Source organism: Trachemys scripta, chromosome 2 (genome assembly GCF_013100865.1).
Source record: "Trachemys scripta elegans isolate TJP31775 chromosome 2, CAS_Tse_1.0, whole genome shotgun sequence".
Lineage (NCBI taxonomy): Eukaryota > Metazoa > Chordata > Testudines > Emydidae > Trachemys > Trachemys scripta.
In genome coordinates this window covers 83,583,866-83,607,072 of record NC_048299.1, presented here as the reverse complement: position 1 = coordinate 83,607,072, position 23,207 = coordinate 83,583,866, and the positions used below count along the sequence as shown (strand labels likewise).

The 23,207-nt window shown below is 40.6% G+C and overlaps 1 protein-coding gene across 5 annotated transcripts in view; it reads left to right on the top strand.

The window, feature by feature from the left end:
• TRANK1 (tetratricopeptide repeat and ankyrin repeat containing 1) overlaps nt 1-23,207 on the top strand; it is a 102,931-nt gene that overhangs the window by 55,631 nt on the left and 24,093 nt on the right. For all 5 annotated transcript variants that reach the window (XM_034761086.1, XM_034761085.1, XM_034761082.1 and 2 more), the window contains 6 exons: nt 7,785-7,946; nt 14,525-14,779; nt 16,127-16,303; nt 18,625-21,546; nt 22,146-22,345; nt 22,883-23,020. In XM_034761086.1, coding sequence (XP_034616977.1) covers nt 7,785-7,946; nt 14,525-14,779; nt 16,127-16,303; nt 18,625-21,546; nt 22,146-22,345; nt 22,883-23,020 — 3,854 coding nt within the window. The remainder of the gene's footprint in view (nt 1-7,784; nt 7,947-14,524; nt 14,780-16,126; nt 16,304-18,624; nt 21,547-22,145; nt 22,346-22,882; nt 23,021-23,207) is intronic.

The window sequence follows — 23,207 nt, the reverse complement described above, 5'->3', positions numbered from 1 at the left end:
TAATGCAGTCGTCTGCTTTTCATTAATGTTTTCTGCCATTTCACGTATGCGTCTCTCAACTGTTCTGGTAGAGACAGGCAGTTCTTTTATTCTAGATATGATCGTATCTTTATTTGGCAAATCATTGAATACAACCTCCGAACTGCTGAGAAAAACTTTTTATATATTCCCCATCAGTAAACGGCTTTCCATTTTTTGCAATGCACTGTGCAATCTTGTAACTTCCTTCTGTAGCTTGATATTTACCTACACGTAAACATTTAAAAACACTGCTTTGCTTCTCTGATCCTTCTACTGCCTTTTTGATCGACTCAGTCTTGTTTGCTTCGTGAAGAAAGGTTTTCTCGTGCTTCGTTTGAAAACGTCGTCGAACACTTGATGCGCGACAAACAACACTTCCATAACAGAGAGCACGAACAGCACGATCCTTCTTTTGAATAAATCCAAATGTGTCTGTCCAAGAAGGCCGAAATGAACGGACATCTAACTTTGCTTTCTTAGGAGCTGACATTTTGTCAAATGTATCCCTCAACTCACAGTGGAAAAAAAAATGGCAACAGAGGGCACGCACAAGGTCAGATGCAGTAAGTTGTTCCACGTGGTCTGATATAAGCAGCAAACCAGGACTTAAAAATATCCCAGTGGCCTGGAACAATTTTTAAGGTGGGGGTGCTGAGCTGTGCCCCCTCTTGCCCCTGTCTGCACCCCCACTGCCTCAGGCTGAGGCCAGTGGGCCACAGCTGGGGGTGGCTGTAGAGCCCTGAGCCAGCGGCTGGTACCCCGGGCCAGCAGTGTGCTGAGCTTGGCCGGTGGCCGGGACCCTGGCTGGTAGAGGGCCGGTGGCTGGAACCCCAGACAGGCAGCGGGCTGAGTGGGGCCGGCGGCTGGTATCCCAGGCCAGCAGCAGGCTGAGTGTGGCCGAGACCCCAGTTGGCAGGGAGCCGGTGGCTGGAACCCCAGACTGGCAGCGGGCTGAGCGGGGCTGGTGGCCGGGACCCCAGACCGGCAGTGGGCTGAGCAGTGCTGGCAGATGGAACCCCAGACTGGCAGCTGACTGACCGGCTCAGCCTGCTGCCGGTCTGGGGTTCTATCCGCCGGCTCCTGACAGCTAGTGTCCTGGCTGTCGGCCACGCTCAGCCCGCTCCTGGCCTGGGGTTGAGTGGGGCCAGCGGCCAGGACCCCAGCTGGCAAGGTGCGGGCGGCCGGAACCCCAGACTGGAAGCAGGGTGCCACTGAAAATCAGCTTGCGTGCAGCAGGTTGCTGACCCCTGATGTACAGCAAGGGAGATTTAGCTAAGAGATTAGGAAAAACTTTCTAACTATAAGGATAGTTAAACTCTGGAATAGGTTTCCAAGGGAGGTTGTGGAGTCCCCATCATTGGAAGCTCTTAAAAACAAGTTGGACAAACACCTGTCTGGGATGTTGTAGGTTTACTTGGTCCTGCCACAGCACAGGGGGCTGGACTTCGTGACTTCTCGAAGTCCCTTCCAGCTCTGTATACTATGAAATTGAGAGAGAGCAGCACCCCACAGTACTTTAAGAGATAATATGAAATCCAACATTTATGTCACACTGCATAATCCTTTACATAATCATTGCTTGAAAATATACCTCTCATCTGATCAAATGTTTCCTAGTGGCTCCTTATTGGATATATGTTGTTGGACACTAGGCACTAAATAAGTAATAGTTCTTAAACTATAGGACAGATGGTCACTTCCAGTACAGGGCATTGATTTTTTTTTTTTTTTTTTTTTAAGAAAGGAATAAGACACCACTTTTGGCAGATCCTCCCAGGTGGAGGTTTCCCTTGCCTTTTCTATCGAGTACAATGGGTTTTGGATCAGGCCCTTAACAGAGAAACACCCCTGTTGACTTCAGTGGACTTTAGATCAGACCCTTAAAGCATTCCTGGATACCAGTGTGACGGATTTGGTCACAGAGACCCCCTTAGGACTGTTACCTGATGTGCTGAAACTACCTCTGAGCCCGTTTTCTCTGATGGCTTGGGACTCCAGAACTCTGCCTTGTTGAGCCAGACACGCTAGTCTGCTGCAACATAGACCCATGGTCTGAGCCACACCCCCAAAGCTGCAGACTTTAACCAAAAACTGCTCAGCAAATCACCTATCTCCAGCATCCAGACACCCAGTTCCCAATAGGATCCAAACCCCAAATAAATCCGTTTTACTCTGTATAAAGCTTATACAGGGTAAACTCATAAATTGTTCACCCTTTATAACACTGATAGAGAGAGATGCACAGCTGTTTGCTCCCCCAGGTATTAATCACTTACTCTGGCTTAAGAAACAAAAGTGATTTTCTTAAGTATAAAAAGTAGGATTTAAGTGGTTCCAAGTAATAACAGACAGAACAAAGTAAGTTACCAAGCAAAATAAAACAAAACATGCAAGTCTAAGCCTAATACATTAAGAAACTGAATACAGGTAAATATCACCCTCAGAGATGTTCCAATAAGCTTCTTTCACAGACTAGACTCCTTTCTAGTCTGGGCCCAATCCTTTCTCCTGGTACAGTTCTTGTTAGTTCCAGCTCAGGTGGTAACTAGAGGATTTCTCATGACTGTCCCCTCTCTCCTTTGTTCTGTTCCACCCCCTTTTGTAGCTTTGGCACAAGGCGGGAATCTTTTGTGTCTCTGGGTCCTCACCCCTCCTCCTAAATGGAAAAGCACCAGGTTTAAGATGGATTCCAGTACCAGGTGACATGATCACATGTCACTGTAAGACCTCATTCTCCATTCTTTCAGGGCTGGCCTGCACATACCCAGGAAGGTTTGCAAGTAAACAAAACCATTCACAACCAATTGTCCTAGTTAATGGGAGCCATCAAGATTCCAAGCCATCATTAATGGCCCACACTTTGCATAGTTACAATAGGACTTCAGAGTAATACTTTATATTTCTTGCTTCAGATACAAGAATGATACATTCATACAAATAGGATGAACATACTCAGTAGATTATAAGCTTTGTAATGAAACCTTACAAGAGACCTTTCGCATAAAGCATATTCCAGTTACATTATATTTACACTCATAAACATATTTCCATAAAACCTATGGAGTGCAACGTCACAGCCAGATATCCCACACATGTCCTGCACAAAAGCAATCCAGGGCAGCTGCCATAAATTAACTTATGCAGTGGTGGTGTACTCATGTTGGTCCAAGGATATTAAAGAGACAAGATGGCTGAGATACAGTTTATTGGAGCAACTTCCACTGGTGAAAGAGACAAGCTCTGTGCTTCTCAAAAGCTTCTTCCTTTCACCAAGAGAAGTTGATCTAATAAGACATTATTTCACCCACATTGTCTCATAAATTAACTAGTTGTTTAGATGAGGCCAAAGGATATTTGCACCCAAATGGATGCTCCTCTCATTACCTTAACCTCTATAACTGTCCTACCCACCAGCTCTTCTACTCAATCTCCAGCCCTCACCAGATATTTCAGACTGGCCTAGACATCATTCTTAGGCATCTGAAATGTAAGGTATAGCTTTTAAGATGTTTACTTATGCTGTTTTTGTCACTACAACCTTGCAGGTAGACCACCTGAGTTCCATTACAAAATGCCCCCTTTCCTTGAAGTTAGCCAAAAATATGAGATGTATTGCAGATGTCTGTCAGTCTGAAGTTTACCTAAGTTGCCCTGGCACTGTGGGAGAAAACACAGTGGGTGGAAATCTCCCCTAGCTCGAGGAGTGAGTATAGAATGACTGATATTTTTAAAAACACACAAGAAATTTCAGATTCATGGTGAGGCGTACTTCCCTCCAAGACAGACGGAATTCTGAAAACTGGCACAGTTGGAGACATTTTAAGATGTTGCCTTACATTACCTTTCCAATTTCCTCTGCCTTTAAAGTGGTTTCTCTTTCAAACCAGAGGATCAAAATCTTTCTTTTGAAATCAGTATAGACAGCAGAGACAGGATAGCTTCTCTTCCATTCTCATTGATTCTTTATGATTTGGTAGCACTTTATATTCACTTTGCGGTGCAATGTGAATCAGACCCGTGCTAAGTGCAAAACCTGACTTGACAGGCTTAAAATACAAACAGTAGTTCCAATAAAACACTTCAAAACTCTCTGAAGTACTTCTTTAAAATAACCCCTTCCCCAATTCTTGGGGGAAGAAGAGACACATGACAAGGAAGTATTACCTGCTGGTAATTATTTCTTGTATTTCTTTCCTTACCTTCCTCCTCCTCCTCCCACCATCCCGAGTATATGATCTATATCCGTTTTGGAAGTAGAGTTGAGCTATTTATACAAGCAGTGTCAAGCAGTCCCTTTTTAGTCAGCTTACTTGCTGATAGGTGGGGACCCAATGCTGTTGGTCAGGATGTTTTCCTATATTGGCTGGAAGAAGAGAAGGATGGTGGTCGTCATCACTAAAGTGTATCGATAATGGCTTTGCTAAACAAAAGTTGGCAAAAAAATTAGGGGGACAATTTACATTTTTCTTGAAAAACAAAAAATGTTGGCTATTTGTGTTTTGCTTTTGATTAAAGCACTTTTTTTAGGGCTGTTGATTAATCACAGTTAACTCACACGATTACTCAAAAAAATTAATCACAATGAATTGCCGTTTTAATTGCTCTGTTAAACAATAGAATGCCTATGGACATTTATTAAATATTTTCGGACTTTTTCTACATTTTCAAATATATTGGTTTCAATTACAACACAGAACAAAAAGTGTACAGTGCTCACTTTATATTCTTTTTGTTAATCATTTTTATAGTGCATTATTTGTAAATGAGAAATAATATTTTCAGTTACCTCATACAACTACTGTAGTTCAATCTCTTTATCGTGAAAGTATAACTTACAAATATAGATTTTTTTTTTTTTGGTTACATAACTGCACTCAAAAACAGCAAAGTAAAACTTTAGAGCTGACAAGTCCACTCAGTCCTACTTCTTGTTCAGCCAATCGCTAAGACAGACAAGTTTGTTTACATTTACGGGAGATAATGCTGCTTGCTTTCTATTTATAATGTCACCTGAAAGTGAGAACAGGCGTTCACATGCCACTTTTGTAGCCGGCATTGCAAGGTATTTGTGCCAGAAATGCTAAACATTTATATGCCCCTTCATGCTTCTTCCACCATTCCACATGCTTCCATGCTTGTTAAAAAAATAATGCGTTAATTAAATTTGTGAGCGAACTCCTTGTATGTCCCCTGCTCTGTTTTATCCGCATTCTGTCATATATTTCGTGTTATGGCAGTCTTGGTTGATGACCCAGCACATGTTCGTTTTAAGAACATTTTCACTGCAGATTTGACAAAATGCAAAGAAGGTACCAATGTGAGATTTCTAAAGATAGCTACAGCACTCAACTCAAGGTTTAAGAATCTGAAGTGCCTTCCAAAATCTAAGAGGGATGAGGTGTGGAGCATGCTTTCTGAAGTCTTAAAAGAGCAACACTCTGATGCAGAAACGACAGACCCCGAACTGCCAAAAAAGAAAATCAATCTTTTGCTGGTGGCATCTGACTCAGATGATGAAAATGAACATGCGTCAGCCCACACTGCTTTGGATCGTTATCGAGCAGAACCCGTCATTCGCATGAATGCATATCCTCTAGAATGGTGGCTGAATCATGAAGGGACATATGAATCTTTAGCACACCTGGCACATCAATATCTTGCAACGCTGGCTACAACAGCGCCATGTGAATGTCTGTTTTCAGTTTCAGGTGACGTAAACCAGAAGCAGGCAGCATTATCTCCTGCAATGTAAACAAACTTGTTTGAGCGATTGGCTGAACAAGAAGTAGGACTAAATGGATTTGTAGGCTCTAAAGTTTTACATTGTTTTATTTCTGAAGGTAGATTTTTTTTTGGTACATAATTCTACATTTGTAAGTTCAATTGTCATGATAAAGAGATTGCACTACAAGACTTGGTGAATTGAAAAATACTATTTTGGTTTTTACAGTGCAAATATTTGTAATCAAAAATAAATACAAAGTATACAGTGCTCACTTTATATTATGTGTTGTAATTGAAATCAATATATTTGAAAATGTAGAAAACATCCAAAATATTTAGATAAATGGTATTCTTTTGTTTATTAATCATGATTAATTTTTTTAATTGTTTGACAGCCCTACTTTGTTTCAAAAATTTTGACCAGCTCTGATTTTAATGGATGACGTATGGCTAAATCCCTTGCGCCGCTCTGAAAGTCTTAACTACTGCATACAATAACGCAAAAAAGAATAGCAAAGTTTAGTATCACAATAAAACTATTGTCTACACCAAAGCAGTGGAGCTAAAATTAAGTTTGCATAGTACAAAGCACTTGTTACCATGCTCGGACTTTGAAATGCATTTTTAAAATGTTTTTAATCACAATTGATATTTCTAGACAACTTGCTAAGGGAAAAAGGTCTTGCTAAAAAAACTGATGATGTTTGTGACTATGTTTATGTGAAATTCCAGGAAATGAGTATATAAACTGGTTTTCAACCTGCTTTAACAGAAATTCTGACTTTCCCATTTTTAACAAAACTTAAAACTAGATTTTGATAAATTTAGTCAAATAACAGATCTCTCTCTAAATAATTGCTAAACTATTAGTAATGAAAGTAGCAAACTCTAGTGTCTAAATGTGTCAATCCAAATAGTGGGTACTTCATCCTCCACGTAGCGGGTGAAGATGGGAAAACAAACTTTGTGATAATGGCCCCAAATAAAAAGATCAGAACCAGCGAAGCCCTCGAGTTTTGTTTCCTGTCTCAATATGTGGAACAGCTTGCTGGAAAGCCATCGAAAATACTCTTGTGGTGGTGGTGGTGGGGTGTCAGTACTAAAAGGCCCTTTGAGAGGTCACTATGGGCATTTACCTGGGAGCACAGCTGAACACCTAAGTGAGCAAGCAGTTCCTTAAGGACCACAAGATTCAGAAACAGAGGAGACATGTCTCAGCTCTGACCTGGGCAAAGTCAGTCATGGCTTGAGCCTACCTCAAAGCCTGCGTATAGAGAGATAATGTAGTACCCTGGGTTTTACTTTCACATGCATCTCCTCTATCTCTGGTTCCTGGAAAAGTGGTCCCTACATTTCTCTCTCTCTATTATTGTCTTCCCTGGCCCTATGCTGGTGGCTTCAGAATGAAAAGATCAACTTAATTCCTCCAGCCTGGGTTGTAGTAACAATGGGCATAAGTTTATTGAGCTGGGGTCCTATATGATGCACTGTTTGGTCCAGGGTTGCCTGTTCCTCTCAAAAATTTCTTTTCCATTTGCCTTGGCACTTTTACACCTCATTCCCATTCTGAAGGGCCTGGTTCTGAATGGCAAGGTTTTCTGGGCTTAGTGCAGGAGTAGGTGAGCTAATCCTTAGTTGCTGCTTTGTGGCAAACTGTCTGACCTCTCTTCTGGATCTCCTGGAAGAGGACTAGCTTTCTCGGGCTGTCTCCAGCTGTCATTCTTACGTGGTCTGTCACGTGGACAAAGTTACATTCCGCAAAGCAGCTGGCAAACTCATGCTGAGTCTGGACTTTTGTTTTTAGGGCATTTGTTAACTAATGTAAACCACACTGTCGTTGTATGTTATCCTGAGTATGGGATAAATTGGGAGGTATTACATTACTATGTTTTTATTTTTAAAAATGTGTTTTTAGCCATGCTAGCACGCCATAAGCTGCCAATAAAATGTATTATATAATATTTTTAACACCCCCCACCCCCCAACAATAACAAACAAATAAGTAACAGAATTACCAATTTCAATGATATTTTTTTCAGGAAGGAGCGAAAGCAAAGCCTCAGTTAATGAAATCAGCTCTCTTCTGGATGCTTTTGATCAGTTCTTGATGTTTTGCAGTCCTGAAAACCAAGCACAGCATAAAAATTTGTTGAAGCATGAGACGGTTCAGAGGTTTCTGAAGCTTTTGTCTACTGTAAAAGGTAAAGTGAATTCCCATCTCTCTCCCCTTCACAAACTTAATAGATGTGAAAAATATATTTGATGTTAACATGTAGAGTGCTTTCCGCAAGTATCTGTAACAGAGAAATAATTATAGAAAAAATATTACTTCCTATTCTTGTTGGAGGGTTTTGCCTTTTTTAATTTAAACTTTTTGAAGAATACAGAAACAAAAAAACATCTCAGTACAATGAAAAGATACTTAAATTTATACAGTCATTATTAATGCCATGGCAAAAGAATGTAAACATACCAAATCTGTTCTTTTATGCTTTTAACTCCTGTGGTGTTTGTTGTTGTGGGTTTTTTTGTTTTTGTCTTTTAATTTTGACACGGGGAAAGGGCCAGTGCATGATCCTGTGTATACTAGTTTCAAGTAAAATCTAAAAGGTGTTGTTTTAATAATTATATCATGTCTGTGCCATGTTACATCATAACTGCATTAATGCTTCTATGTGCAACAAATAGTATATTTTCCACCACTTTGTCATCAATGTAAATTACCTTAATCAAAGCTTCATTTGACAATTTTTTCAATCATACTGAATAAACTGGAGGTGCGCTAGCATTCCATTTTCTGCCTATTAAACATTATGCTATTAATGACCCGTTAGTACCTATTCCAGGGTGTTTCCTGGAAGATTTTATTTTATTCTACTAATTCTAATATACCGACTTTGGAGAGGGTCAGATCTTTGTATTCAGAACTGCAGAAAGACTTATGCATATATTCTGCTTTTTATGGTAGTTTCTGGCCAGAAAAAATGACATAGGACAGGTTAGCTGATGGTTGGTAACATCTTCGGCATTTTCTGTGGTTAACTAAACTTGCTTAATGTTAGACTCTCTGGTATGAACCCTGTTTAAGATGCACATCTCATTTTTTTTCGTTAAAAATTTATAAATTTATCGACCTCAACGAGGAAGAAGTGTGTGCCTTTTGCCTTTTTGTTGTGACACTGGGAATGCCCACACTTTGAGCTGGATGTGCAATTACCAGCTCAAGGAGGCATACCCACAAGGGCTCTGATTGAACTAGTGCACTAAAAATAGTAGGGTAGCCACTGCAGGAAGGGTTCGCAGCCCAAGTATGTGCCTAGTACAGATATGTACTTGGGGTACATCAGCTTGATCGGAGCTGACATGGGTATGTCTCCTTGAGCTGAGATTTACACCCCCGCAGCTCAAAGTGTAGATTTATACCCTGAGAGCGTCGATGTGAGCATCAGAAGTAGCAGCCTCTAAGGAGAAATAACTCCCCTGCAGTGATCCTGGAGACGATCCTGATCCTGGAAAGCTGGTTTGATAGTATTACAGAATCTTTTCTACCAGTTCAGATACAGGTCAATGGTCATTTTATGTGGCCAGCCATTGTTGTAAAAGGGATTTCTCGAGCAGAGAGAAGAACTGGAAAAAAGTTAGGATTCGTACATCATTTTGAATACAAGTTATCATATTTTCAGGGCGCTTCCTTGCTTGAGAAAACTGTTTAACTTTATTTAGGGTAATGAAAGAGAAGCTCTTTGTGGAGGGAAACCTGTCTTAACACCCTCCCCTGAAGAATGGTAAAAGCTTTTCCCATGGATGTTTGAGTGAGGTACATATCAGTCTGTTTTAAATGAACTTGCTTTTGTTTATCTGGTGTGCAGATGAAGTCTCAGAGTTGTAAACCCAAAGATCATTTACCCACAGAAAGTATTTTACATACATATTGAAACCTACCTATAGGTAATGCTTTTCGGCATTACCACTGTGAAGACCGAACTCAGAGCTCGAGTATTCTCCCATTGAAACACAAAAAACAATGGCTATGGGGGGTGGTGGCCAAGCCCTGTTGATTATGTCTGGAATGGAAGGGGAGTTGCATTGACTCCCTTTCTCTAAGTACCTGACCCAAAACACATTGAAGTCAATGGAAAGACTCCCATTGATTTCAGTGGACTTTGGATCAAGCCCTAAATGACTAGGATTTAAGGGAGGTAGGTTGGGACTCTTGAGAATAAAGCCGTGAAATAGAGAAGACACATTTCAGGCAGGGACTTCCTATGGAGGAAAGTGAGCCTAGGATGCAATGTAAAGGCTTAAGGGGGGAAGGGTGTCATGGTGCTAGGAAGCCACTTTCTGCTCACCTCCACCTGCTTAGCCATAGCAGAGAGGGCCAAAGATAACAGGGAGGATGGCAGAAGTTGGTGAGGGCTGACAGGAGATGGGCGCTTCCACTGTTAAGTTGTGCACACTTGTAGGAGAGCAGCTGTCACTATCCTCGTGGCAGGGAATATAGAGCTGCTCTTCTCCCCTGCTGACTCAGTGCACCTCCCCCATCTTCTATCTTTTGTGTGGAGACAGCAAGGCACCCCTTCCGTATGTTCTCCCTTGTCCACCTGCGCCAGTTATGTGAGCCCCACCCCACCACATGTTCAACTGCCGGACTTTCCTCAGTAGCAACAACCCCTGTCCTCAGAAGCTGCTGACTCTCTCTCAGGTGCTGCCCTACTTCACCTTTCCTTCCCGATGACACTTAAGAGAAATAGCCTGGATTCTGCCTTTAGAAATCTGGATCCTTCAGGCTAGAGAGTTCTGGCTGGGCTCCTGCTTTGAATAGAAAGGGGTGTTGGCTGTGTCACCTGCTTATCGAACAGTGTTGTTGTCTGAATGGTGTCATGCTTCCTTTGAGTTCTCGCAGCTCCTATTGGCCCTCTCCAGGCCGCATAGGTTTCTCTAAATCACATGCTGGGTCTAGAAGGGGATGAGTGGAGGTGCGTGCTCTGAGGGACTTTTCTCTTCAGTCCCCTCCCACCGCAGCTGCTATGGGGAGCCAGCACTTCAGCTCACAGGCAGACAGATGTTCTAGCCGAACTTGAGTTTCTCACGAACTTGCTGTCTGCTGATCCCTGGGGGTGGGGAGTTCACAGCCTGCCAGGCCTCCGCCCCCTGCCAGGTCATGGCTACCAGATCAGACCAACCCTGAGGCGTGGCTCAAGAGTCGGACTGACCATGGCTGGTGGCTCAGCCCATAGTGCTGGGCTTGCAAGGAGTGCTGGTCTCCACATGCTGTCTTCACCTTCTGCATCAGGGATGTCCATCCTGGAAGAGGTTGGGTTCACAAACTGCCCCAGGTTCCCTGAGGTATCCTTGACAGACCCCTGTTTTACAGGTCCCCAAAGTGATAGCTTTATGGCAGGCATGGAGGTGCCTTCTAGCCCAGCTCTAAGATGGTATGTTCCAAGTTTATTTCTGATGCTGCCAATGGCATCTTGCCACCTGTCTCTGAATCTCCCTGGGGGGCAAAGCAAAATATAGATCTTTTATTCCTGTAAGGGCTATCACATGTCCCCCTAAAACTCAACACTTGGCTAACAGCTGCTTTCTAAAAGATAAAAGCATTTTTAATTTTTCTTCCCTTCTGCAGTATTTCCCAAACTTTGGAACTCAGTACTGGGTAGGTGATATGCTGGGATACCATAGGGGGTGAGAGGTGGCGGATCATGGTAGTTTTTCAGCATAAGGATCATGGGATTTAAAAATGGGAAACTTTCATCTTTACAAAAACTAGAAACTTAACATTTGATCAAACCGTTTTCTATCTTGATCTTAGAAAGCTGTGCACATCCTATGGCTGCGTGCTGGATGTGTGAGAGAGGGAACACTGCTTGGCAAGCAGTCAGACCAGAAAGGGAATTTGGTGATGGGAATGCTACAAAGGCTCTGCTACTCTAACTGGGTAATCCCCAGCATGTTTTGAAATGTATTGTTATAAATATGAAAGCCTGTAAGGGAATTGTGATTAAATGGGCATTTAAAAAAGGTAATCAGTTGTAATCAGAAAAAGGTGAGTAATCCCTGGTCTACTCTTTATCTGTCTAGCCTTTTATGCTTCACTCATGACCATGCCACTGAGTCTCCACTCTACTCTTCTTCACCCAGATTTTCAGGATACTCTTTTCATTTGTATAGAATCTTTCCATTGTGCCCAGTCTCCTCCTGAGTAGGTTCTTTCTAAACCTCCTTTTTTAAAAAAATCCCAAAAGAGTCCAAGGCTTTCAAGATTTGTGAACACATTCAAGTAAATTTTTTCTCAGAAAAGAGAGAGCATAAAAATGATGGCATTTTCTTATTCAACAGAGCTGCACCCTGTGTCAGAGTTGTGTATAGTGCTGTTAGTGACAAAAATAAGCATTAGAATTGTAAAGCCAACAGAGTGGAAAGAAACTGTGTTTTGTTCTGGCTTACAGCAGAATTATTTAAATTAGTTCCTACCATAGGGACAAATTTTGCCCACAGTTACACCAGAGCAATCCAATTAAAGAACTTGAAGACAACTGAATTGCACAGTTGAAACTGAGAGCAGAATTTAGTCTGCAGAATCTTTTATTCAGATCTTTCTGAGCTGGCAGTCAGAAAACTCATGTACGTACTTGTATAAACTCAGCAAATTTGATCTGGAAATAATTGGTGGATGGCAAACACGGAATCCCACGTTGCTATATTGTTTAGAGTCACTCTTCAGAATAGAACTGTGTTAAGATCTAAATCCAGAGCCTGGGTCCTGGGCTGAGCAGATGTAAGGAAGAGGGGGATGAAGTAGTCTGCCTGGCCCCAATGGGAATGGAGAGGACAGGAATGTGTTTGCTGCAGCAGCCTTGCTTCCTGATGAAGCCCTGTGCCCTTTTCTTTCTCACTGCTGCTCAGGGAGTTTGAGTGGTGTGGGGTGCCGTGTGTTGCTGTGCGGTGCATACACCATGTATGTCACATTCTCTGCACAGCAGAACCACACCAGTTCCATTGCTAAGGGGGCTGGGTTTTGCCCTAAGTGTCTATGTCTGGACTCTAGTAAATTGATCTCTCTGTTAGAGACGAAGGTGTCTGGCCATAGCTGTGATGAACCTTCCCTAAGAAAAGTTGAAGTTCATTAGCATAGTCACACTTTCTGCTGGGAGAAGCTTAGAACCAGTAAGAGAAATGATGTCCTAAGGACAGGAGGGGATGAAAAGGGTCCAGAAGAGTGCAGCAGTTGAGGTTTGTTTCAGAAAATTGAGGGATGAGAGCAGGAGAATAAAGCTCTTTTATTCCCATGAATTTAGTCCTTTTGATAAAGGTGCCAGACTGAGAGCCCCAGAGATGGAGGTCCTTTAACAGATATAGCAGAGGCAGCAGCACTGCAAACTTCTCAATACTGCCTCACCAAGTGCCTCAGCCCTTTCCAGGAGACAGTCACCTTTAGGACTAAAAGTGTAGTTCACTCTTCATGCCTTTATGAATCCTTGTCCTCTACTGGTTGAGAGTTAGTGACAGTTGTGGTGATATATTGTCACGTGCACACCCTTGTCCATTAAGACGTGGACGGAGACCAACTCACTTCTCATAGGGAACCAAGCAGCTTCTGGTGATGTTGTTAAGCAAAGTAGAATTCTTTCTGTAAAGTGGTAATTAGAACTCTCTTCTGATCTGGAAACAGTAAGTCTGTGTCTGCCTTCAGTTTTTGTTTGTGTTAGTTTTTCTTGATTTTTATATTGATCAGTGTTCAGGTCTCCCTTCCTTTTTGGAGGTTTATTTAAATCCAAACGAATTGGTCCAATTCTATCTGGCTTTACCTGCTATCTGATCTCAGTATAGGAAGCCCCGTCTATATTCAGTACCATTGTATGTAGATTGAGACAGTTTAATAGCAAAGGTGCTTTACTCGTAATCCTTTGGGTTCTCCTCCAAAGGCTCCTGCATTAATCTTTAACAGTGAAGATTCCACAGTTGCATATTTGGTGCCTGATGAAGACTCCGTTCCTGACACCAGGAGTTGTTCTGAAACTGAAGGTTTTTTCTTCAAGTGTCAAGAACTTGCACTATTGGGACAATTAGATGCAGTTGCTGTCTGATTTTGCATTCTCTGTCTGTACCACATCCAGTCAGTCCTCTCATTCTTTGTGAGAAGGTTTTAGGTACCTGGAGCGTCATTGTGGTTTACAACTCACCTTCCATTCAGGGAATAACAACCCAAGTTACTGCTTTGCCGTTTTCCAAGAATGGGAATTGTCTGATTGGTAGTTTTGAGTTATCCAGTGATTTCTTGTTTCCTTGAGGTACTAAAATAGCAACTCATTTACCACTGGTTTGTGAAGTCCTTTATGAAGTCCTAAATCTTTTGTCTTAAAAAAAATCTAAGTAACCTTAATTTAAATAATGGAGTTTCTTAGATTCATAGATTTTAAGGCCAGAAAGGACTATTATGAACATCTGGTTTGAAGTCCTGATAACAAAGGCCACCCTTAGAAGGCCATCAACTACATGATAAAGCTGCAGTTTGACCATATTTTTTCAAGCCTCCTAAGCTGATCTCAGAAAAGAACCTTCTTGCTTACCTAAGGTAGCACTGATTTTGTTTATCTCCCCCCCCCCCCCAATGGTGCTGGATATAGAGTATTAATGCAAGACTGCCAGTTACATATACTGTATTTTAATGGGGATTTTTTTTTTCAGTCATTGATTCTGGAATCAGTTTGCATTGGTCATTATTTTATTGCTATCCTGCTTCTATTTAATTATCTTTTGCTTTGCTTCCTTGCAGAAATTCCTGAAGAAATGGTTTGTGACATTTATGATACCTGTGCTAGTAGTTTCATAAAGCTTTTGTTGGAGAAGCAAATGTGGCATGAAGTTTTGCTATTGCTAACACGGAAAGCCAACGGGGAAATGCCATCATGTGGTGGACTCATCAGAAACTGCAGTCTTTCAGACCTCAACATTGGCAGTGTTATCAAACAAGTTGACAGATTGGATAAGCGACGGGTGCATCTTGTAAGATGCTTGCTAAAAAGAGGAGGTGAAAACTCAGATATTAAAATGTCCTAAAAGATTTGAAACTTCTGTTTGCTGACTGAAACAGATTAGTTTAGAAATACCACAACCTGACTCTCTGGCCCAATGTAAATGCAGTAGCTGTTTTATTAAAGGCTTGATTCTATCCCCTAAATTGATTGTGGAGTAAGCTACTACTTAGCTTGAGTAAGTGTGGCAGAATCTGATCTGAAATGGATATAGGATTGTATTTGGGGGGGAAATGGTCAAGTATTATTTTTGCCGTAAGCTTTGCTTGATTTTTTTTTTTAATTGTATTTTATTTTATTTATTTATTTTACTTCCTCATTCCCTTTCCTCAGTTTCTTCCTGCTTAAAAGAGCAGAATTGACATCATTGCCTTGGTGTGTCACAGTTGCTTTAGCTATTCACTTCTTGGGAGGCTCTTCATGCAGACACTACCACGCTTATCCATTTTGAAGTTTCCACTTTAAATCTGAATGGGAAATCCGTTTTTCTCACTTTGGGTGAGGAGAACTGTAAAGAGCTTGTGTTCTTTGTTCTGAATGTAAATAAGCACAGTTAACCTCACTTTAGACCCCCATATTATTTTCCTTAAGGTTTTTCATGGCAAAATGCATTTTTATATAAACACACACCTTCCTATACAGTATTCTAGGTTTCTTAAGGTAAGCATGAAGACAAGTTCCATTCTCCAAAGAGTGTTCAATGCAAGTAGCTGAAGTTTTAAAGAGAGAGAAAAGAGATGAAATAGCCATTATGTCTCACCAGATATGAGGGCTTTTGGAGAAGAGGAGCAGTTAGTAGTTGTGACACTCTGGGATCTGTTCTGTTTTAGTCCTTTGCTTCTGCTAGGTCTGAAAATTGGGATTACTCTGACATGTTTTTTTCCCTCTCTGACCAATGCAGTGGGGATAAATTAATATTTTTAAAAGTGGAGAGGGGAAAGTAGTCTTAGTGTGTACCACTAATGTGTACAAGCAGCGCTAACTCTGTGTATGTCTGAAGCCAGAAGAATTCACATTCTTTTCTTCAAGTATTTGACTTCTACGCTGATTTATTGAAACAGGTATGTTGAGGGAAATCCTGGCCTTTATATTTGAAGAGAGAAATTGTTTTTAACTTGACTCAGTTTTGGGAGAGTTCATATGAGGTTGGCTTAATATTTGAATTTCCTTAATAGTCTGTTAAATGTATAAATGTGATCAGCTGGTTAAGCAATGCGTATATTCTTTTTTTAACATCTACTCTCTCAACAACTGAAGCTGATGTCTTACATTTGATGCTCTTTTTGAGTTTACAGATCAATTGTATGAAATTTAATCTTAAATATGCCAATCCATTTCACTAGCTTCACCTGAGGGGACTGGAGCCATCCCTGAAAAACCACTGCAGATGTGCTTGAAAAATAATGATTTTGAATTGGCTTATTTGCTGCTGAGCAGTGGTGCAGATCCTCGGAGTGTTTCTCTCGTCGAAGGCGATACTCCTTTGCATGCTGCTGTTTCCATCTGCTTAGATAAAAGAGGTAAGTCTTTGTTTTGGTGCGCAGGTCCACCTAAACGTTAATTTATTCTGTTTATTATAGGAAGGAAGATTTATTATTTCTACTTCTACACCTGCATAATGACTAATATTGTATAGGAACCAAAAAAATGTGGAGGGTCAGAAAAGGAAGAGAAATGTCGAAAACTGAGTTACAACTGTTGACTCTCCAGAATTTGCCCCTTAAGTTCTTTACTCTATTTTTATTCGGTCCTTACCAAGCTAAGCATTCATTGACTCCAATGGGAACTTTGCCTGAATAAGAACAGAATAAAAACTGAGTAAAACATTTTAGAGCTTGGTCCAAAAGAAATTAATATAAATTAAATAATACAGATTATTTTATATTTTGTTATATATTTATTTTCAGAAAGCCTTTGACAGTGTTCCTCACCAAAGGCTTTTAAGCACAGTAAACTGACAGTGGATAAGAGAGAAGGTCCTGTCATGGATCAGTAACTGGTTAAGACAGAAAACAAAGGGTAGGAATAACTGGTCATTTTCAAATGGAAAGAGTTAAATAATGGTGTTCCCCAAGGATCTGTACTGGGAACAGTGCTGTTCAGCATATTCATAAATGATATGGGAAAAAGGGGTAAACAGTGGGGTGGCAAAATTTGCAGACGATGCAAAGTTACTGAAGATGGTTAAGTCCAAATCAGACTGTGAAAAGTTACAAAGGGATCTCACAAAACTGGGTGACTGGGCAACAACATGGCAGATGAAAATGCAAAGTAATGCGCATTAGAAAATATCCCAACTATAGATACAAAATGATGATGCCTAAATTTGCTGCTACTCAAGAAAGAGATCTTGGAGTCATTGTGGATAGTTCTCTGAAAACTTCTGATCAGTGTGCAGCTGCTGTCCTTGAATACTGCGTGCAGTTCTGGTCACCCCATCTCTATAAAGATGTATTAGGATTGGGAAAAGGTACAGAGAAGGGCAACAAAAATGATTAGGGGTATGGAACAGCTTCCAAATGAGGAGAAATTTAAAAAGCTGGGACTTTTCAGCTTGGAAAAGAGACAGCTAAGAGGGGATATGATAGAGATCTATAAAATCTTGGTTGGTGTGGAGAAAGTGAATAAGGAAGTGTTTATTTACTCCTTCACATAATGCAAGAACCAGGGGTCACTGAAATTAATAGGTAGCAGGTTTAAAAAGAACAAAAGGAAATATTACTTGACACGCACACAGTGGAACTCATTGTCAGGGGATGGTGTGAAGGCCAAAACTATAATGAGGTTCAAAAAAGAACTAGGTAAATTCATGGAGGATAAGTCCATCAGTGGCTATTAGCCAAGATGCTTAGGGACACAACACCATGTTCTAAGCGTCCCTAAATCTTTGACTACCAGAAGATGGGACTGGATGACCAGTGATGGATTACTCAATAAATTGCCCTGTTCTGTTCATTCCCTCTGAAGCATTTGGCATCGGCCATTGTTGGAAGACAGGGTACTGGGCTAGATGGACCATTGTTCTGACCCAGTATGGCCCTTCTTATGTTCCGATAAACTGTCAAGTTAGGTTCAAAATTCAGGTTTTGTATAAAAATGGTTTTGTAAATCCAAAGGATTAAAGCAGTGTCTTTATTGAAGTTTTTCTTACAATTGTATACATTTTTTTTAAGATGAAAATTTTTAATAATAATTTTGGCAGTCATGCTATATCCAGGGTTTACAATTTAGAAAAAAAAAATTCATGTGTACTCAAATTGCCACATGACTAAGACTAAAAATGCTATAGAATATCTGATATCTCTAATCTTCTGGAGGGCATGTAGATGGCTCAGGAAACTTCCGTTTTGGGAAAATGGTTTGAAGTTGGACTCGGTTTATAGTGACCAAATGCTACCAACATCAGACGTTGTTCATTTCAATAGGTCACCCAACATAGTTCATTACCAAGCTGACAAATGTCCAACATCAGAAGAATCAAAAGAGCTGGCACTTTTGTTGGCAGTTGCATGGGGAGAAGCTGTTAATTGAGCAGACATGGAGACTAAACAAGTCTCTCACCCAAGAAGGTTAAAAGAAAAATTCAGCACAATGGTGGGGGGAATGTGGCAAGTCTTCTATTGCCCTTGCTGCTGTTGTGCCTGTTTTTCTGAATAAATAGAAAACCTCCGTTTTTAGGGCTACCAAAATGAGATGTGTTAGAAGCACTAAATTCACTTTATTATTGTAAAGGACATTTATTTTCAGTTAATAGCAGCAAAGAGATTAGTAATATACATTTTCTGGTTCTCAGGAGAAAGTATATTTAAGTTAGTGATTTGTTGTTATATTTTTTTTTCAGATGACATTGGTTTACGCTTTCTGAACTATCTACTGGATCTCTATGGTTCAAACCCATCCACTTTCCCACACCTTAATCCAAACAGCCAAGATAAGAATGGAAATACAGTGATGCATATTATATTTCAGAAAGCTCAGTCAAAGCAGGTTAAGAAAATAATGGATTCGTTAGCAAAGTTTGACATTAACTTTAACTTGAAAAATAAATTAGGAAAAGATGTGAGGCACAGAATAAAAAAAAATGACCCTCGGCTACTCACCTGGAATACAGCTGTGTCAGAGAAGAGGAGGCACCGGCAAGATACAGTAGGGCAGGTAGTTAAGCTGCCTAAATCCATTCCAGTCTGTAACACATCACAGCCAAAAAGCACAGCTCATTCGTCATCTGCATCTGTCTGGAGAGCGTCACCTGGCAACTCGGCACCTGCTAATATCCAAAATACAGAGCCAGTTCCTGATAACTGGGAAGAAGCAGACAATGCTCGGTTGACAAAGCAAGAAACTGGAGAAGTAAATAAGCCCTTAACTCTGCGGGAAAGCCTACTGAAAGCAATCACAGATTTAATCCAGTGTCTTCAATTGGGTGACAACCTGATAGAGGATAATTCTCAGGTATCAAACCCATCTTCAGCACCAACCAGCGTTGAAGGTAAAAAGAGCGAGCCCCAGCAAACCTGTGGATATGAGAGTTTGGCTCACAGTAAAGGAGAGGGTGCTGACCCTGAGAAAGTGGAGGATACTCAGGAGTGTGGTGAATCTGACATGCCCATGCCTAATGGCGTAGGTGAAGAAACAATGGAAGTTAGTGGGCAGATTCAGGACATTGAGGCATATATTCAGGACTTTGATAACATGACATGGGAAATAGAGTGCACTTCTGAAATGCTGAAGAAGCTAGGCAGCAAAGCTGTACCTCATTATATGAAAAAGAAAATTATACTGGCAGTTCAGCAGCTGGGAAATGGAGAATGGACCCAGGGCCTCCAAAAGCGGCTAAAACATTTGAAAGCTGATATTCAGCTGTACGAAGCTAAGCTGGACAAAGGAGCAAGGATGTTATGGGAGCTTGCAATAGACTTTTCTCCCCGTTGTAGTGAGGCTGCAGAAAAGATTATAGAGACAGAACAGTCTATACATCCTCTAGAGAAGTCTGGGAGAGTTTACACCGAAATCATTAGAATATGGGACATTGTTCTTGATCATTGCAAACTCGACCGTGCTATTGGCACTATATGTACTGCATACAACCGTGGCTTGTCCTGCATCTTGAGGAAAAAACTCAAGGGTATAAGTAAAATCAAGCAGTCTTCTAACTTGAAAATGCAAAAGCGCATTCCTCGTTGTTATGTTGAAGACACAGAGGCAGAAAAAACAAAAGAACACATCATACCTGAATACTTCCCTCCAGCCAGCGCAGTGGAAACGGAATATAATATAATGAAATTTCACAGCTTCAGTACTAACATGGCACTTAACATCATAAATGATATGAATTCTGCTGTTGAATACCCCTTCAGAGTTGGTGAGTTAGAGTATGCAGTGATTGACCTCAGTCCCAAACCCATGGAGCCAATAATCTTAATTGGACGGAGTGGAACAGGAAAGACTACTTGTTGCTTATATAGACTATGGAAGAAATTCCATTCTTACTGGGAGAAAGCACAGTTGGCAGAAGCCCCTTTGCTGGTTAGACAAATGTGGCAGAGAAGAAAGTTTGAAATTGAATCTGAAAAAGAAAGTACAGGGGAGGATGATGATGAAAAGCAAGACAACAATGACTCCAGTGAGTCAACTGAGTTGGAAAGCATAGATGATGAACAAGAACAAGATGATGAAGGTGAACAATATTCAAGTGCAGATGACGCTGAATTGAATTTATTAGGTGACTGTGAAGAGGAGGAAGAGCATAGCACAGTAGAATCAGACAAATTGGAACACTTGCATCAGATCTTTGTTACTAAAAATCATGTTCTGTGCCAAGAGGTTCAGAGGAATTTTATTGAGCTCAGTAAGTCTTCTAAGTCAACAAGTCATTTCCAGCCACTTGAGCCAAATGTTTACAAGCTACAAGACGTTAAAGATGAAAATTTCCCATTGTATGTCACCTCAAAACAGTTGTTACTATTACTCGATGCATCCATACCAGATCCATTTTTTCTGAGGAATGAAGATGGAAGTCTTAAAAGAACCATTGTTGGTTGGTCCACTCAAGAAGATTTGGTCATACCAAATTGGCAAGATGAGGAGGAAGAAGGTAACGCTGAAGTAGAATATGGTGAGGATGAAAAGGCTGCAGAAGCTCACTCAAGAGAAAATGACCCTCGAGTTTTTGTGACTTATGATGTGTTCGCTAATGAAATGTGGCCAAAAATGATGAAAGGCAAAAACTCCTATAACCCTGCATTGGTTTGGAAAGAAATAAAATCTTTTTTGAAAGGGTCTTTTGAAGCACTAAGTTGTCCGCAGGGTAAACTTACAGAAGAAGAGTACAAAAAACTAGGGCGGAAGAGATCACCAAACTTCAAGGAAGACCGGAGTGAAATCTATCATCTCTTTTGTCTTTATCAGCAAATAAGGTCACAAAGAGGTTACTTTGATGAGGAAGATGTCCTATATAATTTATCTCAAAGACTCTCTAAGCTTGAGGAGCTACCGTGGTCCATCCATGAACTTTATGGTGATGAGATTCAAGACTTCACTCAAGCTGAGCTAGCACTGCTAATGAAATGCATCAATGACCCTAATGCAATGTTCCTTACTGGTGACACTGCACAAAGCATAATGAAGGGAGTTGCTTTTCGTTTTAGTGATCTGAGGTCACTATTCCATTACGCCAGCAAGAACTCAGTTGACAAGAAACAATGTGTTGTTAGAAAACCTAAAAGGATATATCAGCTATATCAGAACTACAGATCTCATTCAGGTAGAGAAATTACTATGTTCTGTTTTGGGGACAAAATCTTCAAAAGGCAGTAGTGATTGTGGATGTCTCAATATTTGGGTGCTCAACATGAGATACTGTTAAAGGGAACTGATTTTCAGATGGCAGGTGCTCAGTGCTTTTGGAAAATCTGATCCCTTTAAGGTATCCTGAGTTGGGCACCCAAAAATGAAGCCTCCTAAAATCATCAGTCACTCTAGAAAGTCTTTCCCTCACTGAATGTTTTGTTTGGGGTATTTGACCCATTTAGGATGATTTTTTTTTTAAATATTTTTGTCTTAAATTGCTGCTTCCACACCTCCCAAAATTCACAATTTTGAGGACAAGTGGCCTACTTCTGCTCTTGATGTTTTTTCATGTTTTTAATCTTTGCTTAGTCTCGTAGCCTATGTTCTGATTTGTGGTGGCCCTGCAAATCAGAGATGCTCAAAGTGTATCCTACAGCTGCTGTCTCCTCCTAATCACAATCTTAATCTGGCATTTCCAGATTCTGTGCAATCTGAACAACGTTCATTTTTATTATAGTTATGTTTATGTGAGGTATATATTACGTTTGTAATATGTATTTTTGATCATCACAGGAATTCTACATCTGGCCTCTGGGGTGGTTGATTTACTTCAGTACTATTTCCCAGAATCTTTTGATCGTCTTCCTAGGGATTCTGGCCTCTTTGACGGACCTAAACCTACTGTCTTAGAGTCTTGCAGTGTTAGTGACCTGGCAATTTTACTGAGAGGCAACAAAAGAAAAACACAGCCAATTGAATTTGGAGCACATCAGGTTGGCTTTACTTTTTTTTATGATGTTTTATATAGAGTTTTTTGGTTTGTAGCCAGATGTAATAGCACAATCCACTTTTCTTAAGGACCAACCCCCTGACTGCTTGCAACATTCTTTTGGTGTCCATATTGCTCCATGATAAATTATAATGTACAAATTCAGGACTTACCTTTCTCATTTCTGCTTCAGAACCTTTTTAAAAACAGGTATATTTGACTTTCTCTTATTGTAATTTCTGCTCAGTCCTGTCGCACTTTTCATTCAGATTTTTCTCTTCCACTAATACGCCATCTGTCTCATAATAATAGGTAGTGTGTCACTGTTCTGGCAGCCAGAAAGCAGCTTAGCAACCCCTTTTCTGGAACGTGCTGAAGTATCCATGGAGTTATCAATGTTGTATTAAAACTATGTTACCTACTTTAGTCTACATCTTAGATAACTTTGCATTGCAATAACTAATTGCTCATTTTCCACTCTCTAAATGAAATATGTTGTCTTTTTGATTCATGTGTCACTAATGCATTTATGTTTTGGCAGGTGATATTAGTAGCGAATGAAATGGTGAAGGATAAGATTCCAGAGGAACTTAGTTTAGCACTTGTGCTAACAATTTATGAAGCAAAGGGCTTGGAATTTGATGATGTCCTCCTTTACAACTTTTTCACAGATTCTGAGGTATTTAATTGCACTTTATTTTCCGCTTTTGCTTCTTCCTGTTGGTCTAAAGTTGGTCTAACTGTCCTAGCTGAGGAAATATATACAGTTCTCTCTAGAGATAGTCAGTTCCACTACAGAATTGGACTCGGGGCTCACCGGTAAGCAAGTTGAGCTGCTGCTCGCTCATCCCTACATGGGTTGCTGC